General features: G+C 40.1%; 2 protein-coding genes and 1 long non-coding RNA gene across 3 annotated transcripts in view; 1 reads left to right on the top strand and 2 right to left on the bottom strand.

The window, feature by feature from the left end:
- Positions 1–1,671: 1,671 nt before the first annotated feature.
- LOC121723686 (UDP-glucuronosyltransferase 2C1-like) lies at positions 1,672–4,155 on the bottom strand. The gene has a single exon (XM_042109603.1). It carries the CDS (start codon positions 4,153–4,155, stop codon positions 2,587–2,589), a length of 1,569 nt encoding a protein of 522 aa, XP_041965537.1. The 3' UTR covers positions 1,672–2,586.
- The window catches only part of LOC121723685 (UDP-glucuronosyltransferase 2A1-like), a 49,958-nt gene continuing 27,415 nt past the window's right edge, over positions 4,094–26,636 (bottom strand). Inside the window, exon 4 of the mRNA XM_042109599.1 lies at positions 4,094–4,176. Coding sequence (XP_041965533.1) covers positions 4,169–4,176 — 8 coding nt within the window. The 3' untranslated portion in view covers positions 4,094–4,168. The remainder of the gene's footprint in view (positions 4,177–26,636) is intronic.
- On the top strand, positions 6,956–25,845 carry LOC121723687. Its single transcript, XR_006035015.1, has 3 exons — positions 6,956–7,117; positions 10,594–10,596; positions 25,832–25,845. It is a non-coding gene; the product is annotated as an uncharacterized LOC121723687 (long non-coding RNA).

The following is a 26,636-nucleotide window of genomic DNA, read 5'->3' as shown; positions in this document are numbered from 1 at the left end:
TGCACAAAGTCCAGCCCTGTTACAGGTACACTGGATTTAATGTAAAGCTGGTCCGTCATAGCTAACGCCATTTTGAAAGTAACTTCACTAGTTTGCATAGTGCACTGGTTAAGTATACTCTTACACTATGCTTACACTACATAAAGGTACACTATGCAAGATTTTCACCTTAACGAAGCCAATTTGATGGTAAACGAACATGTAATAGGCGAATCGTTCACCTAGCATAGCTATACAGCATAGACATAGCGAGTCGAAAAAACCTGAAAAAACCAGCCATGCAACTTCAAGAACAGCGGCTTGATAAATCTCGCGAGAATCGTGAAACATTACTTTGTTAGTAGATACTGTATAGCTCTTTGCATTTTCATTGTGTTCGGGGGGATCATGACAAGTTTGCTGTTTAGAACAGCAGAGTAAAATATAAATATATCGCAACTCTAGAGGGAGCTCTACAATCGCCAAAAATACCTAAACCTGCATAGTGTACCTTTAGGATGAAAGAGAATGCAAAATGAAGGGCCTAGCCCTCAGGTACATCTACGAGGCCACTCCTGACATAGATGAACAATGTTTCCTGCAGATGGCCTAGATGATCTTTCTGGTTGCCAATATGTGCACATTTAAACATGGACTGCACATATGTAGCAAATGCATGTTGTACAAGACCCGACAGACTAGCACAGCACTGCATTTTATTATTCATCACACAACATGTGAGATTTCTGCTTAAAGACATAATAATAATAATAATAATAATAATAATTAAATAATTAAATAATAATACATTTTATTTAAAGCGCCTTTCAAGTCACCCAAGGACACTGTACAATAAAAGAAAAGGATATAGACATAAGAGTAGCATAAAAACATCAAACAGAGACAGTATATAAGAAACACATACAAATACTGACTGACCACACTTAAATACTGACATGATTGTCTGATGTTTCAACATAAAGTGATATCCAACACTGAAATGATATTGTGGGTTTATGTCACTTTTAAGATAATATTTGAAAGAAACTGATATTTTATAGAAACAGCAAACTGCTTAGCAACAGTCGGTTTCATATATTTCATGAATTATAATGTAATACAGTATTACTGTGTTTTACATAGGAATGTAATAAAATATTACTGTCTTTTGCATAGTGTCAAGTGGTAGAAATTATAATGTAATAAGGTATTACTGTGTTTTACATAGTGTCAAGTGGTAGAAATTATAATGTAATAAGGTATTACTGTGTTTTAGTGTCAAATGGTAGAAATGCTCCCTGCCATGTTTCTCTTTGTGAGACTGAGCTGCATTCTTGACGTCCCAGAGAGTCCAGTCCACAGTCCTGCTGCAGTGGGCTCAATCACTCCCAGCTGCGCGGGGGCAAGGCCTGAGGGAGTGGGACGTGCTGAACCTGGGCTGTGTGCACGCCGCTGCTCTAGCAGCACCTCCAAACACATGGAAAACTCAATGCAGCCGCTGGACTTTTATAATAAATCTCTAAGCTTGCTTTTTATATGCATATCTTTACATCTCTGTAGAATCACTACATTTTCTAAAAGCATGATGCATCATATAATCTATAATATATGCTAACTTTATGCATCACAGTAATCACATAGGATAATATATGGTAATTTCTTAATTATTAGTGGAAGAGTTAAACACACATGGACACAGGTTTTTCTGTTTATTTACAAGATCTTAAAAGATAAGGTCAACCCGCTTCAAGTAGTAAGCTGCTGTCCATCGTGACTTTATGCATCATATAATCACATTATATATGCTAACATGGCTAGTTAGCTGCTGTCTTCAGTAGCTGTATATCTGCGTGGGCTGTAGTCTTCATGCTATATTCAGGCCATATTCTCCTGTGCTGTATAGGCTAATATGGTGCAGCTTCACCACCACAGCTACACCCACAGTTCGGGAGGTGGTGTATGCAAGGGCACGATTCAGGGGGTGGTGTATGCAAGGGCACGATCCAGGGGGTGGTGTATGCAAGGGCACGATCTAGGGGGTGGTGTATGCAAGGACATGCTTTTCAAGTATCTGGCTTGTTAGTTTTAAACCAAAAAGCACAGGTGTTCTAACAGTAAACACCCCATTGTCCATGGGAATGTGCTGATCGACACATCATGTGCAGACGTCTACCAGGATGGAGCTATGTGGCCCAGGATGGAGCTATATGGGTGGAGCTATGTGGCCCAGGATGGAGATATATGGGTGGAGCTATGTGGCCCAGGATGGAGCTATGTGGCCCAGGATGGAGATATATGAGTGGAGCTATGTGGCCCAGGATGGAGATATGTGGGTGGAGCTATGTGGCCCAGGATGGCGATATGTGGGTGGAGCTATGTGGTCCATGGTGTATAACTTTAGGTCAATAAATGCTCTATCAATACATACTATAGCATGATGATAGTAAGCAGTAGGGCTTCAACTAACAATTATTTTCATAGTTGATTAATCTGACAATTATTTTCTCAATTAATCCATTAGTTATTTGACCGATAAGATGGTGGAAAAAATGTCAATCACTAATAAGTAGATATTGTCATATAATTACAGCATTATTATATTAAGCATTACTCACTTTTGACTTTCTTTCTGAATAAAAGTGCACAGCATTTTTTGATTGCCAGGAACATAATCAATAGTAAGACCAGCAGAGCCATGAGCAGAGTCAGAATGACGTCTATAGAATGATACGCGATCCAGGACATCCTGAAGGACTGAGTGCGCAGGTGAGGGGCGCCTCCGTTCCTCATCACGAACTCGATCCAGAAAATGGCGCGGTCCAGAGGCTTCATGGGCTGGTCATGGTGGATCCTGGAGAGCCTCTGCATGTTCTCCCTGTAGGACGGCTCATAGAGTACTTCCTTTAGCGCTTCCATGAGCACTGCTCTGTCCAGAGTGGCAATGTCCACTACCTTAGCAGTTCCCTTTGCCTCCATTCTGGACAGGTTATCTGGCTGATCAAACATCAGAGGCAGGCCAAGTATCGGGACACCATGGTAGATTGCTTCTTGGACACCATTAATGCCCCCATGGGCTACAAACACTTTAGTCTTTTGGTGACCCAGCAGGTCATTTTGGGGCATCCAGCCCACCAGTAAGGTGTTGTTGCCAAGAGTCGAGGGCTTGGCCCCTGTATATCTCCAGATGACCTTTTGGGGAAGCTGAGCAAAAGCTGCAGCAATCTCGTCAGTGATGTCACTAGGGAGCTCGGCAACCAGAGTTCCAAGGGACATGATGATGACCCCATGCTCCCCAGAGCTTTGGACAAACTCTTCCAGGTCAACAGGAAGTGGTCTAGCTGGCTTGCAATGGAACCCACCCATGTGGACCACATTGGGCATGATTGGGTGTGGAAACTCAAAAGTGAAGTCATATCGTACAAGCCATAAATCTGCATTCCGGAGCAATGACACAAAGTCAACATCTGGTCCAAAAAAACGATTGCAAAAATCTGTGTAATGGGCAACCATCTGTTCGAGGAGCAGCTTATTCACCATAAACATAGACCAGTTCAATATTCTTTGAGAGAAAGACATGCGGTCAGTAAGCCCAGTGCCAGACACAGGGACATAGGAGGGAGGAGCAGGCCCAATAAGAGTGTGTAGGTCTCCATAAAGTGTCCCCCTGACATTGAACACCAGGGGGAGCTGTAGGCGGTAGGCTAGGAACACCCCACCAGCAATTACAGGGTCACTCAGAACTAAGTCGTACTTGGCTTCTTGGAGTGACTGCATCAGGGCCTCATCAGTAAACATAGCAGACAACATTGCACACATATCCCTATGTATGTCAGAAAATAGCTTCATTAACTCAATTGTAAGTTCAATATTCCTGGTGGTCTTGCCTTCTATGCGTATATTCAGAAGTGTCTTTACCAAGGAGTTGATGAACTCCTCAACAGAGTCATTGGAGGGGATAGTGATGGTTTTGTAATGGGGAGATTCCTCTTTAATGAACCAGCTGTTTGAGTCTCGCACTACAGTAATGCTGTGGCCTCGGGAGTGCAGCTCCTCAATGATGACCCTCATGTTCACCCAATGGCTGCCATCTACTGGGAACACCAGCACTTTACCTCCTCTGGCCCCAGAGAGGCAGACAGACAGCACTGAGAGAGCCAACAGCACGGGACTGAGCATCCTGATCCAGCACTTAGGACACTAAAGGGACAAGAAGGGTTCAGAGAAACCATCAGTTTCTGTCAGATGTGATGTGATCATAATCAGGTGTAAACAAGTTTATAATTACAAATATACAATACAGGGACAAGAATGAATACTCATTTGCTATCAGCAATGAAGATTGGGTTTGTACCACTAATTTAAAGTGTACAACAAATGTCATTTTAAATACCTCATAAAAAATTAAATAACATTTAATAACATTACCAACTGTCAGTTTGACCTGTTCACTCAATAGCAGCCGTGAAAGATCCATTAGGTGACTGGAAAAACAACTTTGCTTGAAATATTGTTTATCAATAGGCTACACTTCTTGTTAACAATAAGTGGAAGATATTGTCTTGCAATCACTGCCAGGGTGAGACTTAGCCACTGTAGCCTACTGTTGCCTACAGAATATTTCAGGATCTAAACGAGCTCAACACCTATTTAGAAATGAGGAGGAGGTAGGCTAATAACAGCATGGGGTTTTGGCGCAGCCTACATGACCCGCGCGACTGCGTGGCGGCGACATCCGAGTCTCAACTCTATGGCTCTGGGTCAATCATAAAAAATATCGTGAGACAAAAAGCCATGACATGAGGTAGCCTACTATAATTACAGAAGTACGTTAACTGGAACAAAGTTAGTAGGCTCTCGTAGAATTTCGATATAGTAGGCTAAGTCAGAAGCCTGAGATATTTTGTGGCCGTTATTAAACGGGCATCCATAATTAATAGCCTAGTGGTTTAATATTTATTCACAAGTTAATATTACAGTAACAACCAGCTATGTTCCAACAACCAACATGTGTAGGCCTACTAACGTTAGCTTATAGCTCACATGCATGGTAACTTTATCATTTTTAAGAGTTTGTCTCCGCGATTGACTTTGTACAGTAGCCTATAGAACAAACGCAAGAGTCTGTTCAGCGTGACTTTTGAGCAAGCACGTGCAGAGAAGGGGGGCTACAGGGGCTCTAGCACCTGCCCTTTTGCCCCTTTGATGTCCAAGTGCCCTTTTGACAAGACCCGTTTTTTACTTTTTAAAATTTGTAATACTTCCTCTAGTTCCAACATGAATATTCGCTAAAAGGTCTCATTAATAGTTTGTGAAATTAGAAATTTACAAAAATAACAATTTTCTGTGTTAATTGAAATGCTTTGCGGCCATCAATCCGTGACGTCATACATTCAGTGAACTCTCAGAAGGTGCACGCAGGCACAGTGCTATGGCAAGCCGTTCAGGACATAATGTCTGTCAAAATAACGCCTCCACTTGTAGATTTTTTACTTCTTCATGAGTAAAAAATAGACGTCTGAGCGTCAGACGTCATATTTTTACGTGTGCCACGCGCAAAAACTTTGCGTCTGACGTCAGAAGTAAAAAAAATGATGACTGGGTGATTTGCTGCAATGCCAGAGCCTATGTGCCAGAGTAGACACAGCATTGGCTGCTGGAAACAGGAAATGCAGCAGAAGAAACAAGATGCCAGAGCAATGTGCAGCATATTCCTGCTCAAATCGGTGGATCATCGCAAACAGGGCTCAGGGGATTACTTTTCACAAGTAAGATTTAGCATTATTGTACTATTGGTTGTATTTTGTGAATGCAATATTACCAGAGAGTTGAAAAGGAGCAAGGATCTTTGTTATTACTGTATGTAAATCGTAGCCAGCTAGCTAGGCTACTTACTAGGTGTTCAGGTGCTCACCTGGCTATGAACTGAGACTTGATAAGTCATATTCCATAACACTGACTTACATTACAACTGACACAAGAATGCTATTGTAGAAATGAATCAAATATTACTAGTATAACATTGGCCGGCGAATTTTACACAAGTGGCACAGACTGTAGCCTACTGTATTATCAGGCAGTTGCTACTTGTAGCTTAGCTAGTAATAAGTGTGTTGGTGGTAGCTTCACTATTTCCTGAATAAAGTAACTTTTCAATAGCTTAACTTCTTTATATGAAGTAGCTTGGCCAAACAAGCTACACTTTTCTTGTCATGTGAAATTAGCACAATTTAAAGTAGCTTCCTATGTAGTGAACTAGCCTACTGCTGTGTTTGTGTTACTAAGCTTGCTACATTTGACTGGGGTGGTAGTTTTGTTTAGTGGAGTTTTATTCATGGCAGATTAACTGATAGTTTAGCTAACTACAATTTCCAAGTAGCTTGCCCAACACTGTATTATTCACATGTAATTCACCCTAACAAAAATAAGATGCATCTCAAATCCCTTTTCATTCATTTATTTATTTTATATCCCCCCAGAACTGCCTTGCTCAAGGACTACCACGAATGAACTGAACGGTCTCCTCACACCCCTGGAACTGAGGAAGGTGCAGCTCTACATTGTAGTACTGCAGGGCATCTGCTACAATGTGACTGAATATTTGATTTATGAGCTCCACCTTCATCACCTTTTTGGTATGGCCACTGCTCTGCCCATGACCGGAAAGCACTGCAGAGGGTGGTGAAAACTGCCCAACGCATCACCGGTTCCTCACTCCCCTCCATCGAGGCCATCCAGGGCAAGCAATGCTTGCGTAAGGCGTGTAGCATCATCAAAGACTGTTCTCACCCCAACCACAGACTGCTCACCCCACTCTCCTCAGGGAGGCTTTACAGGTCTCTCCGCACCTGAACCAGCAGGTTCAGAGGAAGCTTCTTTCCTGCGGCTGTCACCCTACTAAACTCTAGCTCAGCATCCCGGTGACATTCAACGAACTTAAGCCCCTATCACCCCCCGCCCCCGCCTCCTTGTCTGTGCTCGTTGAGGTGTCCACGACCATGGTGACTAAAGCCTGCCATGGTCGTAGAGTATATACTTATACTATATACTATACGACCATGGCAGCCTTGACAAGGACAACAAGGAGACGGACATCCCCCACCCCACCCCCTCACAACTGCACTACCCTATCCCATCCATAGTGTCTATTTACAAACTTATCCATAGCCATATTCTACTGCTCTTCATCCTGCACATACACTTATTCTTAATACTATTATAATGTTACTGTTTCTGCACTACAATGGTACTGTTACCACACTGCACATAGCTGTACATACTGTACATATCTGTTTATATGGTTTATACTAAATATCCATATTTATTCAGTTTGTCTGTAATATATTCACTGCATATATCTATATTTTTCTTACTACTACTATAATGGTACTGCCACTACATTGCACATATCTGTACATGTTGTTCATATTACATGGCCATATTTATTCTGCTCTTCTAAGGTTACTGCTAATACACTGCACATACTTATATTTAATTTATACTACTCTAAACCACCTTCTGAAAACAACTGTACACTACTGTCTACACTGCACTATATCTTTTGTCTGTCTATGCACCAACTACTTTGTATATCACATTACACTGCTTTTTTGCACTTCTGGTTAGACACAAAGTGCATTTCGTTGTCTCTGTACTTGAACTTTGCACAATGACAATAAAGTTGAATCTAATCTAATCTAATCTAATCTAATCACCTGCATTCGTCACTGTCTCCTATTTTCCCATTGTCTGGATGACTCAGTCCTCTTTTATGGAGTTTACCCAGTTTCATTATAATAATAATAATAATACATGTTATTTAGAGCGCCTTTCATGTCACCCAAGGTCACTTCACAAATAAACAAAAACAAAAAGGTTGTAAAATTATAGTCATCTCAAAAAACTAAATTAAAAGTAAAAGTAAAAATAAAAAAGTAAAAATCAGTCAGTCAGTCAGTCCATAAGCCATCTTGAAGAGATATGTTTTAAGTGTGCTTTTAAAGTCAGTAATTGAGTCACAATGTCTCATGTAGTCTGGCAGTGAATTCCACAGCTTGGGGGCTATGTAGCTGAAAGCCCTCTCTCCCTGGGTGCTGAGGTTCACATTAGGGACATGCAGTAGGCCTGCTGAGGAGGATCTCAGTGAGTGGGCAGGAGTGTAGACTTCTAGGAGGTCAGTGAGGTAGGTGGGGGTATAATTGTGTAGGGCCTTGTATGCCAGGAGTAGGACTTTGAAATGTATTCTGTAGGCAACTGGAAGCCAGTGCAGTTGCATCAGTAATGGTGTTACATGACTAGTGGATTTGGAGCCTATAATAATCCTTGCTGCAGAATTCTGAATTAGTTGGAGCCGATGGAGTAGCTTGTTAGGGATTCCGGACAAGATGGAATTACAGTAGTCAAGGAGGGATGTCACATACGCATTTACAAGGACTTCTGCACTCTGCTGGGTGAGTGCTGGGCGAAGCCGTGCAATGTTCCTTAGATGGAAAAAAGCACTTCGAGACATACTGTTTATGTGCGCACTAAATGAAAGTGTGTTGTCCAGTATGACACCAAGGCTCTTGACCTGGTTGGAGCAAGGGATGGTGCTGCCATCTATACAAAGGGTGAAAGGTTCCATCTTAGCAAGAGCTGATTTGGAGCCAACCACTAAGAGCTCAGTCTTACTGCTATTCAGCTTCAGGTAGTTTTGTGTCATCCACAAGTCTATGTCATGCAGGCAGGCAGTAATTGCAGCTGGAGGAAGAGTGGCAGTGGGTTTTGTAGATAAGTAGAGCTGGGTGTCGTCAGCATAGCAGTGAAATTGAACACCATGTTGCCTGAGGATAGTGCCAAGTGGGAGGAGGTTGATAATAAACAACAGAGGGCCCAACACAGACCCCTGGGGTACCCCTCTTGTCACAACACTGCTCTCAGACTTGCAACTCTGTATTTGTACAAACTGTGTCCTTCCAGAGAGATAGGAGGTGAACCACTGGTGAACGCTGCCCCGCACTCCGATATTGGCTAAACGTTCCAGGAGAAGATGGTGGGAGATGGTGTCAAAGGCTGCACTGAGATCAAGGAGAATCAGAATGGAAATAAGTCCATCATCAGCTGCACAGAGGAGGTCATTAGTAATCTTAATCATGGCCGTTTCAGTACTATGCATAGGACGAAATCCAGACTGGAATGGCTCGAAGAGGTCATTGTCCTTCAGGTGATCCTGGAGTTGAGTTGCCACTATCTTCTCAAGAACTTTGGAGAGAAAAGGCAAGTTGGAAATAGGCCTGTAATTGTTGAAGTTGTCAGAATCCAATCCAGGTTTTTTCAGTGTTGGTCTGACAATAGCAGTTTTAAAGGATGGTGGTACAGTGCCAGAGAGAAGAGAGGTGTGAAATATTGATGTAATCATCGGAGCAATAGATGGCAGGCAGCTCTTAACCAGGCTTGTTGGAAGAGGGTCCAGCTGACAGGTGGAGGAATTGCACTTTTTGATGAGGCCACAGATGGTACTTTCAGCAGGGAGACTGAATTCACAGAGTTCATTGATGGAAGGTGAGCCCAGAGTGCTCAGTGAGTATGATTGTTTCAACTGAGTAATGGAACATTCTAATTGTTGGTGAATTGCCTCAATTTTGGTATTGAAAAAGTTCAGGAAGGCTGAGCAGCGTTCATCAGAGAGTTCCTGGTGGGTGATGTTATCAGGTGGCTTAAGGAGACCATTAACAGTAGAAAAGAGAGCCCTGGTGTTTCCTTGTCCTTCACTGATTATCTTTGCATAGTATGATGTTTTTGCAACACAGAGTGCGTTTTTATACTGATGCAGGTGTTCAGAATACATGTCTTTGTGTACATTAAGACCAGTCTTTTTTGACAGCCGCTCCAGGCGTCGGCCCAAGGATTTCATATGCCGAAGTTCAGGTGTAAACCAAGGAGCAGAGTGCACAAATGCAACAGTTTGCGTCTTCATAGGAGCAAGTCTGTCAAGTGCTGTAGACATGCAGTCATTATAGTGGTCAACTAAATCCCCCAATGAAGTATTAAAAGCAGGGGAGGGATAAGTGGCAATTAGAGAAGTGAGTTCCTCTGGGTCCACCTTTTTAATGTTGCGATATGACATCACACACTGAACCTTGGACTTCATGACAGGCAGATGGGTGTCAAACAGTACAGCTTTGTGGTCAGAGATGGGTAGTTCAGCAGTACTGATATTGACAGGCTTGATACCAGAGCAACAGACCAGATCTAAAATATGTCCTTTGTTGTGGGTTGGAAAGTCAACATATTGTGTGATCCCAAAGGAGTCAAGCATATCCATAAAGTCTTTTGTAAATGCATTAGAACATTTGTCCATATGTATATTAAAATCCCCCATCAGGATGACATTAGGAGACATTGCATTCAAAGCAGTAAGAACAGTTGAAAGTTCAGGAATAAACATATTTGATGGTTTAGGTGGTCTGTACAATACCGCAATAATGGTGTACTGCCACCTGCTGTCTGTAGCACTTTTGTTTTCAGTCTAAGTGTATCTAAGCAATTTTAGCAAGGTGGACTGGGAACATACAAAATTACATGCACCAGTTGTGCATGTAATGTCACCAGCATGACAGTAACCTCTGTCTCACTGAGCCTGTGAAGACACTCCCAGATTCTTTACTGATTGCATTGAACGGGGCTGATCTCAGCCGTTTTTAAAATGTTTCTTAATTCCTCTTTATTTGATTTCTTCATTGGGGCTGGAACCTTTCTGTGAACTGTGAATAACACATGCTGGCATTTTTGTCTTGTATTAATGAACTGTTACACTTACTTGTGCCAAAAACCAATGTCTGTTTTTTAACGATCAGAAACAAACCTACAAACTTGCACTTTTCAATGTTTATGGAACTTTTCTAACAGATATTGAACCCAGTTACACCATTTCCTTTACTTATGCCAAACCAATGGCTGTTTATCAAACTTTATTTTTGATGACACTGAACTTAAATATGAAAACACTTGAAAATGTTTATGGAATTTTTCTGTCAACTGTGAACTACATTTAACTCATTACAACTTGTATCAAACCAGTTTTTGTCTATACTGTCAAACATTATGGATTATGTTCCCAGTTTTGATCTGGGATGTCATCACTTTATATGATATACAGTATCAGAATATTCTATTACTGTTAAGCCACTATGAATATTAAAATACACACAGCATGTTTCCTGTATCAGCTCTTCTACTCTGAGTCAATTTACTCAGGTTTGTCACTAAACCACGTAGCCTACTTGGAATAGCCTACCCCTCAGGTGTCTGAATGGCTGATCTCACACTCGATCAGTAGGAAAAATGTGGGCAGGGGAAGTGGTTGAGCACTGCTCTTCCATGCCCACATCCACAGCTGAAGTGCCCTAGAGCAAGGCACCTAACCCACTCACTGCTCCCCGAGCGCTGCTGTAGCAGGTAGCTCACTGCGCCGGGATTAGTGTGTGCTTCACCGTGTGTTCACTGTGTGCTGTGTGTGTCCCTGTGTGTTCACTGTGTGCTGTGTGTGTTTCACTAATTAGTGTGTTTCACTAATTCACAGATTTGGATAAATGCAGAGACCAAATTTCCCTCACGGGATCAAAAGAGTGTATATATACTTATACAGAAAGGTTCCATAAACATTTAAATGAGATCAGCCATTCAGACACCTGAGGGGTAGGCTATTCCAAGTAGGCTACGTGGTTACGGGTGCAGAGAGACCTGTAACGCCTCCCTGAGGGGAGTGGGGGTGAACAGTCTGTGGTTGGGGTGAGAACAGTCTTTGATGATCATTTGTGGTAGTCCTTGAGCAAGGCAGTTGTTCTGGGGAGATATAAAATAAATAAATGAATAAAAAGGGATTTGAGATGCATCTTATTTTTGTTAGGGTGAATTACATGTGAATAATACAGTGTTGGGCAAGCTACTTTTGAATTGTAGTGAGCGAAACTATCAGTTACTCTGCCATGAAAAACACTACACAAAACTACCTCCCCAGTCAAATGTAGTAAGCTAAGTAACACAAACACAGCAGTAGGCTAGTTGACTACATAGGAAGCTACTTTAAATTGTGCTAATTTCACATGACAAAAGTGTAACTTGTTTGGCCAAGCTACTTCATATAAAGAAGTTAAGCTATTAAAAAGTTACTTTATTCAGGAAATAGTGAAGCTACCACCAACACACTTATTACTAGCTAAACTACAAGTAGCAACTGCCCGATAATATAGTATAAGCTACAGTCTGTGCCACTTGTGTAAAATTCGCCGGCCAATGTTATACTATTAATATTTGATTCATTTCTACAATAGCATTCTTGTGTCAGTTGTAATTTAAGTCAGTGTTATGGAATATGACTTATCAAGTCTCAGTTCATAGCCGGGTGAACACCTAGCTGGCTACGATTTACAGTAATAACAAAGATCCTTGCTCCTTTTCAACTCTCTGGTAATATTGCATTCACAAAATACAACCAATAGTACGATAATGTTAAATCTTACTTGTGAAAAGTAATCCCCCGAGCCCTGTTTGCAATGGCCCGCCGATTTGAGCAGGAATATGCTGCACATTGCTCTGGCATCTTGTTTCTTCTGCTGCAACTATAGCGGCTGCATTTCCTGTTTCCAGCAGCCAATGCTGTGTCTACTCTGGCACATAGGCTCTGACATTGCAGCAAATCACCCAGACGTCATTTTTTTTACTTCTGACGTCAGACGCAAATCACCCAGACGTCATTTTTTTACTTCTGATGTCAGACGCAAAGTTTGCAAAGACGCAAAGTGGCACAGTAAAAATATGACGTCTGACACTCAGACGTCTATTTTTTACTCCTGAAGAAGTAAAAAATCTACACTGTCATTTTGACAGACGTTATGTCCTGAACGGCTTGCCATACAGTGCTGCAGGAGACGTTTGGGAGAACGGTAAGGTCACTTGGCAGTTAGCCTATCTGAACATGCAATAGTATTCAGCTTAGAGATAGAGAATAAAATGTTTAAAGTTGTTTCATGTTTAATGAAGTAGGCTATCAAACCCGTTTTAACCATGTCATGGTCCATCCATTTCAATAACCTGGCAGCTTCGAAAAAGGCTGAACGTTAATAACATATTCTGTTTAGGTTACTATGTTATAGTAGCTTAGGTTAGTAGACCTAGTTCATAAAACAGAGTAGGCAAACCTTTTCTAAATCGTCATAAGCCGACGACATAGGCTACTGTAGTTGTTTAACTAACCCAACTCCACACGTCGTTCTCTGTTTACAGTAGGCTACATTACGCGTCATTTCACTCAGTGGCCACACGCACAGCACGTGAATCTGCAAGACACCAGCTTGCTAATGGTTCACTGTGATAAACATTAAAATTATAGCCTGACAAACCAGACTAGGCAATAACATATTTGCTGCCGCTAGGGTTAGGGTTAAATGCCGCACCCATTTAAGTTTTAAATAAAGTTAACACATTTTCTGAAAATTTTGTTCCATGTGCCCTTTTTTTAAATTTGAGCCCCTGCCCCTTCAAAGGTCTCTGCACGCCCCTGCTTTTGAGGAAAGTTACGTTGCGGTAATGATAATGCTGACCTTTAGTGAGCACCACACTGAATCGTCTTCTACGCAGCAACAACAGAATGAAGCAGTGGGGAGGAGCAAGTCAGTTATGTGTGTGTGTGTTAGAGAGAGAAAGAGAGAGGGAGAGAGAGTGTGTGTGTGTGTGTGTCATACCTCTCAACACTCCCGTTTTTCCCGGGTTTCTCCCGTATTTCAAGGTCATCTCCCAGCACCCTCCCGTTTTGTTATTTCTCCCGGAAAACTCCCGTAATTTGCATGGCCATCAAACTTCATTTTAAAATCATTGATCCATTCAGGTTGCCAGGTTGTGTATGAAATACACCCTACACATACACGATCACTTAGTTTCAATTTCAACTTGTCATAGGCTAAAACCTGGCAACCCAAAACCCAAATAAGGAAGCGGGTGCCAACTGCGCAGCCTGAGTCTCGTCGTAAGCAAGCGGGCTAGTTGAATGGCCTACTCCAGAACTAGCTGTTGTGAAATTGTTGGGAATTTAATTGATTAACACCTCACATAAACTGTTATTGAGTGTTGTTGATACACTGAACTTGTTCCCTCGAAACCAAATCTGACAGCAAGCAGCTTTGGAGTTTTAGAAGTAGGCTGCAGGCAGGCAGCTGGTGGATACATACTGTAACTGGCATGCGGTAATGGTAAGGTAAAAGCAACGACCGAAATGCAGTGTTGAAACACGTGTATGTAACGTATTAAATATGCAAACACAGATCCGGTATAAACACTGCCCCCAGTTGGGTATGTAGCCCCCCCGAAAAAAAATCTCCCGTTTTTGGAAAGCTAAATGTGACAGGTATGGTGTGTGTGTGTGTGTGAGAGAGAGACAGAAACCATTTTTCCATTTACATATTAGCCTTAGAGCCCGACCGATAAAGGATTGTGAAGGCCGATACCGATACAAATATTTGTTGATTTAAAAATCCGATATTCAGATATATCTGTCGATATATATATATATATATATATTTTTTTTTTTTTTTCAGAAACGCGCCACAAAACATTAACAGATTTCCCTAACATTAGTTATTTGTAGTTATTTATGAGTATTGACTAAAATAATATGATAATGCATTTTAAATACAAACTTGTTTATTTTTAAATAATATTGTCACAGTGGAACAGAGGAACATCAAAATATATTAAAGTTCTGATAAATAAAACGTCTTCTCATAGATGTCTTTATGTTTTGATTTAAGGTGTGCCCACAAGTTAGATGTATTTTTAAATTTTAGGGCTGCCAGATCCCTGGCTCACAGAGGCTTTGCAGATGTTGCACGTGACAGTTGGGCCTTTTGTGAAATGCTTCGTCCTCCACTTGCCATCTGTCAAAATATAAAGTAAACAAGCCAGGTGAGATATACAAAAAACAACATAACATAAACATAAAAATAAAATGATTGCTGCTACAGCCACAACTATCACTACCAGCAATATTATTATTATTATTATTATTATTATTATTATTATTATTATTGACAGTAATAATTACAAAAAATAATGATGACAATGACATTATTACTATCATCATTTGTATTATCATTAAACAAGATAAAGGTCACTCCTAAATGTTTGAGTGTGCGTGTGTAATAATTAGTCCCTATTGCCTTATAAGCTACCTTATAATTACAATGTCAGCTTGCTTATCCCTTTACCTGCCCTTTTAAAAATAATTTCCATCAAGCTACATCAAACCATTTTCAATCATCAGTTGCTGCCTGCCTTCTAAAACCTACTATTTAGTGATCTAAATCCATTATGTAACGGTACCGATCCACTTGCACGACACTTCATTTTGTCGTGTCACATTCCACTCTAGTCCTATGGGTGACGTCAAGCGACTTTAACGCGCCCGCAAAGCATTCAGGGAAGGCAGCGCTGCATTTGAAAATATGTTGCGCGTCAAAAAGCTGGGCGAAGCCATAGACAGTAAAAGATATGGACAGAGTCATCACGTAGACGTCAATCGAGGCGGGTGAAGAAAATTTCAACCGTTTCCTGTTGGTCAACGAGGCTTTCTGCGCAGGCTCAGGGGACATAAATGTAACGTAGGCACGTAGTCTGACTTGTGTAACTCTTGTGATAGCTGCACCGAGAGATTGGGTATGTAGCCACTTACTTTGTTACCACCATGTCTACATTGCTGTTCTAAATGTCCTAGTTGTTCGTAGATAAATGTGATTAAATATAAACAGCACTCGCCACATTCATAGCCTAGGCTACTGTCAATCCATCAAAACTTCGCTGAAATGTTGTGCTCCGATGCTTTCGTTCTTATCCAGAGAATACGGTTATTTTGCTCCTGTGCGACGCTTTCACCCGCTCTGGCTGTATGCTTATTACGTCACTTTAGCATTGATTTCGGAAAAAAGTTTATTACTCAGTCTGTAAGTCAGTTTCGAGGTTATGACGCCAATCACACAATGTTGTATTACTCCGGAAATAGAAAAAGTTCATATAAAGGCTTAAAACGCTTCAGCTGTAACGTTATTTGATGTCAAAGTGGCGGCAAAATTGAATGGGCTTCAATGGGGATGGCTAGGTGAACTGGTCTACTATTTAGCCTCAGATCCGCCATAGTGTCTACGCTCTCCGAACGTTCGCCTGCCCCCTTGGGCGAAGCCCATCTTTATGCAAATGAATCCGTTGAACGCGAGGCGACTCTCCAATGAAAGGACGAGGTTGTAGGTCCTTTGTTCTACCACAACGGTGCCTGTGAAACTTTGGTTCCGCTTACAAGACAAATAATGTTTTAACGATCTCTTCCACGACCACCTAGTAGTCCATAAAACAAACGAAACAAGGATTTGGATGAATATATTGACTGTTGGTGTTTCTGGTGAGGATTTGAGATTGCATTGAGTAGTTTAAATAAAACAAGATTTCCAAATGGCTTGCATACTTTGTTTAGGCTATTAATGTGTTGTATACTGTTAAGTACATGCCTAAAATTGTGGTCCATTTGTGTAAAAACACTTAAGATACGTTAAAACGAACAGAGTATGAGCTGGTAACTGACATTTTAAACAAAACGCCCACACACGACTGAACGTGGGGAGGCAGTGCGACATCTATGCGACACGACAAAATGAAGTGTCGTGCAAGTGGATCGGTACCGTAACTCGTTAATGCTGCGGCTGAACGACAGTCTGAAACTGTCACACACACTTGGCGTCATTGGATTTCACACACGTGTAAGAAAAGCTAACTTTTATGCACAAGCTACGTTTTGCACAAGCTACGTTTGATACTTTTTCTTTATGTCTAAATGTTCACTCCTCGCACGTCTAACTTACATTTTACAATGCAGGAACTGTAACTACAGATATACTAGTTATAAATACAGTAATCATTACTTTATTTATGCAGAATAAGTTTGTTGTGGTTTCCAAACTCATTAATGTTAACGTTAGCGGTCTTCATGGCATTAGCTAGCTTTGTGGTTAGCTAGTCTATGATGAGCCATAATTTAGCAATGGATCATACTGCAAATTGTAAAACATACGCTTTCAAAATAACAGGCCGGGGAGAGATGATACGTCTCACTGCTATGACTGTCACGCTATTAAAGAAATACATCTTCAGTCACATTGTCAAAAGTTAAAAGGACACACAGTCAACTACATTGTAACAACGTAACGTGTCCCAGTGACGCCACTTCCATTTGCCTCCATGGGACCTATCTTTCAAAAAATTTTGAACGCCAGTCTATGGCGAAAAAGAAATGATTTTCTGGTCCTGGTTGACTTGTGCCTTGAATTACCCATATGATGTTTGTCAATTTTAAAGACCATTTTTCATGTAAAGACATTTGCAGTTTGTTTCGTAACTATTGAATTACAACATTGTGAAAGATCGTAATTCCAACGACTACAAACCCATCAGTCGCGCTAGTGACGTTAGCTCATTCACAGCCACACTAGATTGTACAAGCATACCAGCAACAGATCTTAATTGGGCTTTCCTTGCCGATGAAAATACCATGAGTCAGAGGATTAAACACATCAGGTAAGTTGTATTCGTCCATAGACTGTACATTAGATACTGTGACATAGTGACATAGCAGGCAGCAAGATGCAACCGTTAACTAGCATAACAGCTAGCATGCTAATCTTATCGTTTCATTACGTTGGTGACGTACATCGTTCGAGACGAGAGATGTAGTCCACTGAGCGGATTCGCACAAAACCAACATAACTTCTGAAGTCTATCGAACAACAGTACTTTCTTGACGTGAAAAAATATCTTTTAAATTCACACACATCATATGTGAAATTCGTGGCACAATTCAAACTGGACCAAAAAATAATTGTTATCTCTCCATTAACTCCCGTTCATATTTTTTTGAAAGACAGGTCCCTTGTAGCGGAAGTAAAACGGAAGTCACTGGGACACTATTACTAGCTAATTCCGCTTCACTCTCGGCTTATTTAACAGCAGCAAAACTGGACATTGTTTTCACGAATTTTGTCACGCTTATTTGAATTAAGAGAACTGATGGGGATGTTCTTTTAATTGTTATTCAAGCAATGTATGTCTCGTGGTCACCATGAACACTTCACCGATGATCTCACTCGCGGATAACTGGTTCCCTCTGCCCGACTCTGGCTGGCTGACTCAGCAGGTTGCAGAATGTGTGGAGCGTTATACACGAGTGTTGCCAGCAGGGACGGTGTAGAGTGCCCTCTGGTGGACAAACTATACAACGCCAACACTCATGACATGGTTGAAGGTGTTTCGTCCGTTTTTATTTTATTTTTAAAATATTCATTGATCGGCCATTATAAATGCCGATACCGATAGTTTGGAAAATGCCTAATATCGGCCGATAATATCGGCCCACCGATAAATCGGTCGGGCTCTAATTAGCCTAGCACATAACATTTTAGAAAACTTGCAATAGGACAAATATTGGTTTAATGTAAATAATCAGCCAACTATTATATAGCTAGCCACCTGTAATACATCTGCATAGACATGAAATAGGCTAGCCTAGTCAAAACGTGGTAAAAATGGCCACTATTGAGACACGATTGAGACACTAATATCTTCATTCCTACTATTTAGACACAAAAATCTATATTGAAACATAAATTAGGGGGTCTGGCTCTAGGACTGAGAGAGTGCGGTGAGGAAAAACTGGGTTGGTTTGCTGCACTTAGCTAATTAAAGAAGACTTTATCTACTTGATTTATAAGTCAAGTCACTTGTATTTATATAGCGCATTTTTGTATGCACAGAGTGAAACCCAAAGCCCTCCTCCACATACGGAAGTGACACTAAGGGCCTGTCCACATGGAGACGCTTTTTAGGTTAAACGCAGAGGTTTTGCTTCGTCTTGGCCGAGCATCCAAACAAATCCTGTAAACGCACTGCCCGAAACCGCACTTTTCTTAAACCTGGTCCCAGAGTGGAAAAATCTGTAACCGTAGCCCGTTTAATTTCGTTTAGACAGCAAAACCGCACGTCCTGCTTGCGTATCGATGATGTCATCGCCACACCTCAGCTGCCCTGGACTTGCACTTATAGTATTGCCTAACAATACTAGTTTTCATACATGACATTACCTACGATTACACTCTGTAAGATAAATATCACAACTGGTGCTGCGCAGCGCTGATAGCTTATGACTTGGTGGACTGAACACTGTTTTTCCCAGTGTTTTTTTATGCATTCTAGCTACTGTCAGTGACGCGAGAGAACTTAAGTTATTAGGAAAGTGCGGTGTAAGTTTAGGCTACATTAATTTGTGCGTAGTGCCAGTGTCATTCATTTATTTTACATGTCTTACAACATATATACATGCATTCACAGTCGAGTGAAATCAGATATAAGCATACAAAGACGCTTAGAACTCACGTTAAGCCGATGGTAGCACACTGAATGCAAATGTGCGATTTGATGCAGGCAAACGTATTGACTGTTACTAATGAAGGTTTTATAGCAATATTATAAATGTGGCGACAGAATAGCCTAGAACTTGGGTAAGCCTTGCGTTTAGTAGCCTAATTGCGGTGATAGCCAAAACTAAAGTGAATCACGGACTATCCTACAACCAAAGAAAGTAAAGGTGATTAGTAGGCCTACCTGCGTTAGCCAAATAAAGGACGGGACTGCACCCTTAACCAGACATGTGGACTCGAGTCACATGACTTGGACTCGAGTCAGACTCGAGTCATGATTTTAATGACTTCAGACTTGACTTGATAAAATTCGGCATGACTTGCGACTCGACTTGAACTTGAATACTATTCACTCAAGACTTGACTCGGACTTTGCCTCTTTGACTTGTGATGACTTGACATGTCTCGAATCAAAAACTAAATTTCCTGATCGTGTACCAGTCAACCCAGAGACGCTTTCCTGCGACTAAAAAAAAATAAAAAATAGCGGAGACAAGCGGCCAGAGCACAGTTCAGTAGCCTACTGCCACTACCCTCACACGCGTTACGCACTGTGTGTAGGGCACCAAGAGACAGAGGAAGGACCAACATTTAGCCAATCACTAGTAGCTTTACTGCAAATTGATTTGCACTCTTGTTAGAGAACGTTTGTCAAAAAGCACCAACAGCATGTTACATAAAGATGATACTTTTCGAGTCCTCTCCATTAAGATCCAACTTAAACTTATGCTAGGCTACTGCATTTAATTGAGAACACATCTAAGCACCCACGAGAGGGAGAGAAAACGAGTAGGTTCCAGCTGGCTTGTCATTGTTGATGATGATTGATATCTTCTTTTAAATATAAGAAACATATAAAAAGAAATCGTGGAGGCAACAAGTACGAGATTAGAGGAGATTGTGAATCCGGTTCTCACTAGTCTACTATACTGTTATAAACTATGAGATCCAGGTCACTATGACATGCTGCACTCACTGTGATTTGGAAAGTGGACAAGAATATTATGAAGAGTTGTCTTTGCCTTGTGTAATGGAACTGGTGAGTCTTGAAGTATTCAATAATTTATTTACATGAAGCACATGATATGCCGATTGAAACGCATTCCACTCAGCTACTGTAGCTAGGTGGCTACTGGCTACCAGGCTCATAATTCACTTTTAATTGCAAACAGAAAATATCAAGCAAGCATCATGTCATACATGTTTCTCTTTCCAAAGGAATGAAAGCTGTTTGTGCCAACTTAATATCATGCTTATCATTGTTAATATTGTGCTATACATGTGGCACAAACAATGTTTGAGTTTGTGGACTAGCCATAGGCTATATTTGAACGGAGCTGGTAAAAAAAGATCATTATGAGAACGTGTGGACAGTGCACAATGGGCTTAAAGTGACAATGCACCATTTACAAATTAGATGAACAGCATCAAATGTGTAGTATTTCTTAAGAAATTAATACTTTAAAACACAATTACTGTCATTATTATCTTTTAAATAATATAAAAGTGTTGACCTTGGCTTCCCTTATGAGTCACCACTGGCAGACAGCCTAATAAATTGTTTGCAGGCAAATCTGTGGCCTAGCGCAGTGAGATACCATCAGTCAAATTATTACTCATCCTTACAGTGGGCTCCGCAATTTGGAAAAACATTATATATATTTGCAGCTGTGCTGAGTGTCATGTAGCTATCCGTTTTGTACAGATTACTCAGGTATGCACATGTGTATATTACACAGGTATGCACATGCATATGTCGTAAAAGATTACAAGACAGAAACATTGAACATATTTTAATCTGTATTTATAAAAAAAATACTGTGGATTAGATGGAAGTGCTAAAATTATGATCGATAGTCTAATAATGGCATTATTAAGTGAAGAGTACCTGATGACTTGTTCAGGACTTGAAAAAGATTGGGACTTGGACTTGGACTCGACTTGGCTTTGATGTGACTTGGACTTGGACTCGACTTGCCCTTCTCTGTATTTACTTGGGACTTGACTTGGACTTGACTGCTAAGACTTGGGACTTACTTGTGACTTGCCAAACAGTGACTTGGTCCCACCTCTGCCCTTAACAAACCGTAAAATGAAGTTTATTAGTTTTACAGTTGACTACAGTTGACAGTTCACCATCAGTCCACACAAACAATTCTGGTTTCCTTGCACTAGCCATTTCGTCGTAGCCTATTCTGTCTGTTTGGAAACATCAAGTTTTGGTCAATTTCTGTAAAGAAACAGTGCCACCTATAGGCCTGGGGTATGAAGTAACGTGTTGAGTCGTGTTGAGATGGATCCGTTTGGACGCAAATATTTAAATTTAAAAAAACAAATGACACACGACAAAAGATGCCAGACGGAGTGGCATAACAGTTGCCAAAGTACCCGTGACACCAAGACATATAAGACAGACAAAAAACAAATTAACAAATAATACCAAGTAAAAAAGAAAATAAATGTAAAAAGAAAATGTCATGTTAAATTAGTCCAACTGGTTGCATAACCGGCTGAAAAATGTCAATTACACCCTAGGGGTCAATAAAGTATCTATCTATCTATCTCTATCTATCTTTACATCCTCCAACCCAGAGGATTTATTGGCAGTCTGGAGAGCACAGAACAGTCTGAGGGTGATCTTGCTGATCAGAAACTCGGTGGATTTTGACAGTGACTGTTTCATAGTTCATTACGTTGTTATCAGAGATTAAAGGGGTGGTTCAGGATTTTGGACATAGGACCTCATTTGCAAGTTAGCAAGTGTGACAACCTTTCTGCAACACACTTGCGCCCACAAACTATTTCATACTATTCATAAATGAAATTGCATTGGTATCATTGGGACAACACATGTATTCAAAATACAATACACATTGAGTGATTGAAAACACTTAGACACACACCTGAAAAAACTTACTTACAAAACTGAACACCAATCAGCCAGCCACAAATAGGCCTCAGTTGAGCCATTTTGAGAACTTTGCAAGCATGGAGGCAGGGAGAGCAAGAGATAGAGGACAAGGAGTAGGAGGTGGTTGAAGAGGCTATGCACAGAATAGATCGATAGATAGATAGATAGATAGATACTTTACTGATCCCCAAGGGGAAATTCAACAATAGGCCTACTTCAGATGATATTAGAGAAACTTTGGTGGATCATGTGATAAATCATGGCCTGACAATGAGGGAAGCTGGGCAGAGAGTCCACCACATTTAGGCCTGTTTTACAGTAGTATATTTTTTTGTATTACTGCATTTACAGTTTTTTTCAAATGCTTACACACTAAATCTTTGCTTGTCACACATGTATTCCAAACATCATAACCCCACACCATATCTGCAAAACCATACCCTAATTCTCAGTGTTTGACTCAGTTTTCAATTGACTAAAACACATTTTGCAAAACACCACACACAATTTTCTACTTAACACACAAAAATCGAACAGGAAGTAACTTGATTTTATTTTTCAAACACAACCCATCAAAATACCACACTAAATCACCAGTGCTTCACTCTCTCTCTTCACATGTGTAAACACTCATTACTTTACGGAACACCATCCAATCATTGCCTTAGTATAGGCCTATGAATAGATATACTCTATATGTAGGTATGGACCCTTTCAATCTGGCCCTAGAGGATTTCCGGTTGAAATGTTCAGAACCAATGCAGATACTTTGAAAGGAATGTTCTACAAAAAGTCGACTTTATGTACAGTAAAACTTGTCTTTTTTACTATATTTTTCTGTCTCCCCAAGTTACCATTAGCTCAATACATTTTTCTATAGACCTATGAATACATACACATACACAACCCTCCACACACACACACCAAACACACACACACATACAGACACACACACACAAAAAGCTTTTTCAGAACTCCATGTACATTTAGTGGTCAGTGTATTTTGCTTTGCTTTGTTCTTGTTGGCTGTAAAATACTGTATTTGCAACAGCAAATTATTTGCGAAAAATCACTATTTTTGGTTTCAATAATACTGTGTATTTCAACTTCTCTCTGTACCGAAACTTTCACTCTTGTATGGAAATACATTAAGCCTATGAAAGACAGCAGAGCGACGGTTTTGAGCAACAATGTGTACATGATGTATCCAAAATGTCATATTATGACAAAGGTGTTTGTAATATGAGGCGAATGTTTGCTTTAAAGATGTGTTTTTGACATTTTGAATGTTGTGTGTCATTTTGCTGGAGATTTGAGGCATTTTGCATTTTGTGTGAGCAATTGTGGGTTTTGTGTGTGGAGTTTTGAAAAATAGACACAGAGTTTTGAAAACGTGTGTAAACAATTGTAAAATACTGTATTGTACTGTGCTGTAAAGTATAGTACTGTGATGTACAGTATTGAGTTGGTGTCATTTGTAACATTTCAGTACTTTCATTTTTGTTTTTTGTCTAAACCTTTGTTGGGGAAAAAACATAACAAAAACTGTAAGTGTTGCATTGAGCTTCACAGAATGCTAACTGATGAATTGAAGATTAAAAAAGAAAATTAAAGACTGCAGTGTTTTATATAAAGTACACTAGTGTGTTGCTGCTTATCTGAAAGTGTATTCATTTCATGCAAGTGTGTATCATTTTGTCATCAGAGTGACATATTGACAAAGGATTGTTAGGTTTTGATAGCAGAGTTTCAATTCAACATAGATGTGAATGGTAGCCTGACGAGCCAGACCCACATTAAAATGTAGGGTCTGGGCACTCACCGTTCGCAGTGCTCAGTCCGAGGGGCGGGATAATCAGTTGTCTTTCAAATTCCCTCTGCACGCAATAGGACAGCGGCAGCGCTATGAGTCCCATGCGTTTCCCACCAGCGGAGCTAGTTGGCTAGTTCAAACGTTTGCCAACTTAATAAAAGCTTAACTCGTGTCACACTGTTTGCCAACAGCAACATCCATCTTATTTGTTTTCAAGTAGCAGGGAATTCAAGCCAAACCGTTGCAACTCTGTCATCAATCATTATGTTAAGCCCACCTAACGACTCTATACACGATTTCATTGGCCTGATTGAGTTTCGATTTCTGGAGCTCACAAGCCAACGGAGAGTTGCTAGACTAGCCGCTAGGGGCGCGTCTAGATTTCTAGGCTATGTAAATGGTTTATTTCCCAGTGTTGTGTCTTGTGCACTTGTGTGTAAAGTTTTGACACAATGAGCCGAAGTTGTGCAAAAAGTGTTCAAGCAATGGGCAAAAACTGTAAAAGATAGCCTACACTTATACAAAGATAATGGCAAACTATTCTGGCAACGTCTCGTTTCATAACTTGATTGCATTTTTGTCCGCTTTTAATCACATTATTATGACCATTAAATGTACAGTATGCTATTTTGCACACTAAAATCTGATTCATCACAAGTAAGTACAATAAAGAATGGGAACGTAAGTTGAATAATGTATTCTAAGTTGTAATTCCCCTGTATGTCCTGTTGGTGACCTCAGTGAGAAGTACCTGTTAAGACGCTCTTAGTCGGTAACGAGAACTCTGGACCACTCGTAGATCTACGAGTGTTTTCACAACGCTCTTAAGCTATGATGGTTTTGGGAAACAGTCGGCAAATCTTAAAGACGTTCGTAAGAGGGACTTTATGATGCTCTTAGGCTTACGATGCTTTCGGGAAAACGGGCCCAGATCTGAAAAAAGAAGGCAGGACCACCCCCCCTACACTGTAAACCCCAACAGGTTCAATGAACTCAAAATATTTGATGAAACTGATTACCTCAAAATATTTAGCTATGTTAAAAAATATTTTAAGTAATTTCTACTTAAAATTAGACTTTTTTTAATGCTCAAAATCTTTAAGGACAAGGATAAAATTAAAAAGAATAATGTGAGAAATAGATGTTTTAAGTTATTGTTACATTAGTCAGACAAGCTGTTAAGACTCCAAATCTTTGAGAAAATGAACAACATTAAAACAAATAATTTCAACAAACAAACTACTACTCTAAACTAGAAGTTATTCACACTCATTTTTTTAGGAAGTTGATGAACTGAAACATAATAATTTGGCAAACAAACATTTTAAGTAATCACTACTTAAATCATTGATAAGTTCAATGAACCTGATCATTTTGAAACCATTGTTAAAACTAACAAAATTGACACTGGAAATGGAGTTGATGTTTTTATCACTCCTAATAATATATTCATGTTATCACCAAGACTCATTCAGTTTCTCAGACCTTAACATTGTCACTTTAGTCTCTTATATTTTTAAGTTGACTTCACTCTATTGAAACACATTTTTTGACTGTTTAGGTTTACTATTTACCTCAAAATCAAAAATATTTTATTTGTATGATTCAAATAAAAAAACTACTCAAAAGACAATTTCAATGCAGATTCCATTTATTTAAGAATTCCATTAGAATTCTAACATAACAACATCCCTAGCAATGCGGTTAATACAGAAAATCAAAGAAATAACAACCTTTTACCACTTCAACAAAGGTAATAATACTCAAATAACAAAATAATAGGCCAACATAAATAAAAGCGAAAAAGCTCCATTGCTTGCTTGAGTATTAAAATGCTGGCAGTACCAACCATGAGATTTGGAAAACAGACTGCTTACTCATCCATCATCAGCAATTTATTTTTAAGGCTAAGCAGCAGTCTAGGAGGTAACCGCTTCAGGTCTTCCAAACCCATTATAATTTTTTGAATGAACTTGTAGGACAATTGCTTTGGACAATCGAGATGAAGTGCACAAATTAAGCCAAATAGAAAAATAACGTCTCTGTCAACTATAGAATGGATAGCAGGACCAAACTTCACAAGGGAGTCTGTATCACCCGAGACAGTGAGAATAGCTACAGCTGCATCCGAGAAGTCTGGCAGGTCAATTTCTTCTGCCTGAAGAACATGACAGTAATTAGTTAATGAGTAGAGTAGTCAATGAAAAACACTACATGTGTATTTAATATAATATGAAATACCAGTGAATGAAAAGTTCAGGTAAAATGACCAAATATGTCATTTTTGGTGAATTACTGTAGTATGATTTAATTGCTATTCTGGTGGCTATAAGATGGTTGTGGTTGTTGTCTTTTGGCTGCAAGGTAGTATCAGAGGGGGCTGAATAGAAATAGAGATATATAGAGAAGACACAATTTGTGAGTGAAAGAGGACACAATTTAATCAAAA

Source organism: Alosa sapidissima, chromosome 11, assembly GCF_018492685.1.
Source record: "Alosa sapidissima isolate fAloSap1 chromosome 11, fAloSap1.pri, whole genome shotgun sequence".
NCBI classification, from domain to species: Eukaryota; Metazoa; Chordata; class Actinopteri; order Clupeiformes; family Clupeidae; genus Alosa; species Alosa sapidissima.
The sequence above is the reverse complement of the archived record's forward strand: the minus strand, read 5'-3'. Positions and strand labels throughout refer to the sequence as shown.

What these genes read in the sequence shown, in the direction of transcription:
- LOC121723686 (XM_042109603.1), bottom strand. Translation starts at nt 4,155, where the DNA reads ATGCTCAGTCCCGTGCTGTTGGCTCTCTCAGTGCTGTCTGTCTGCCTC.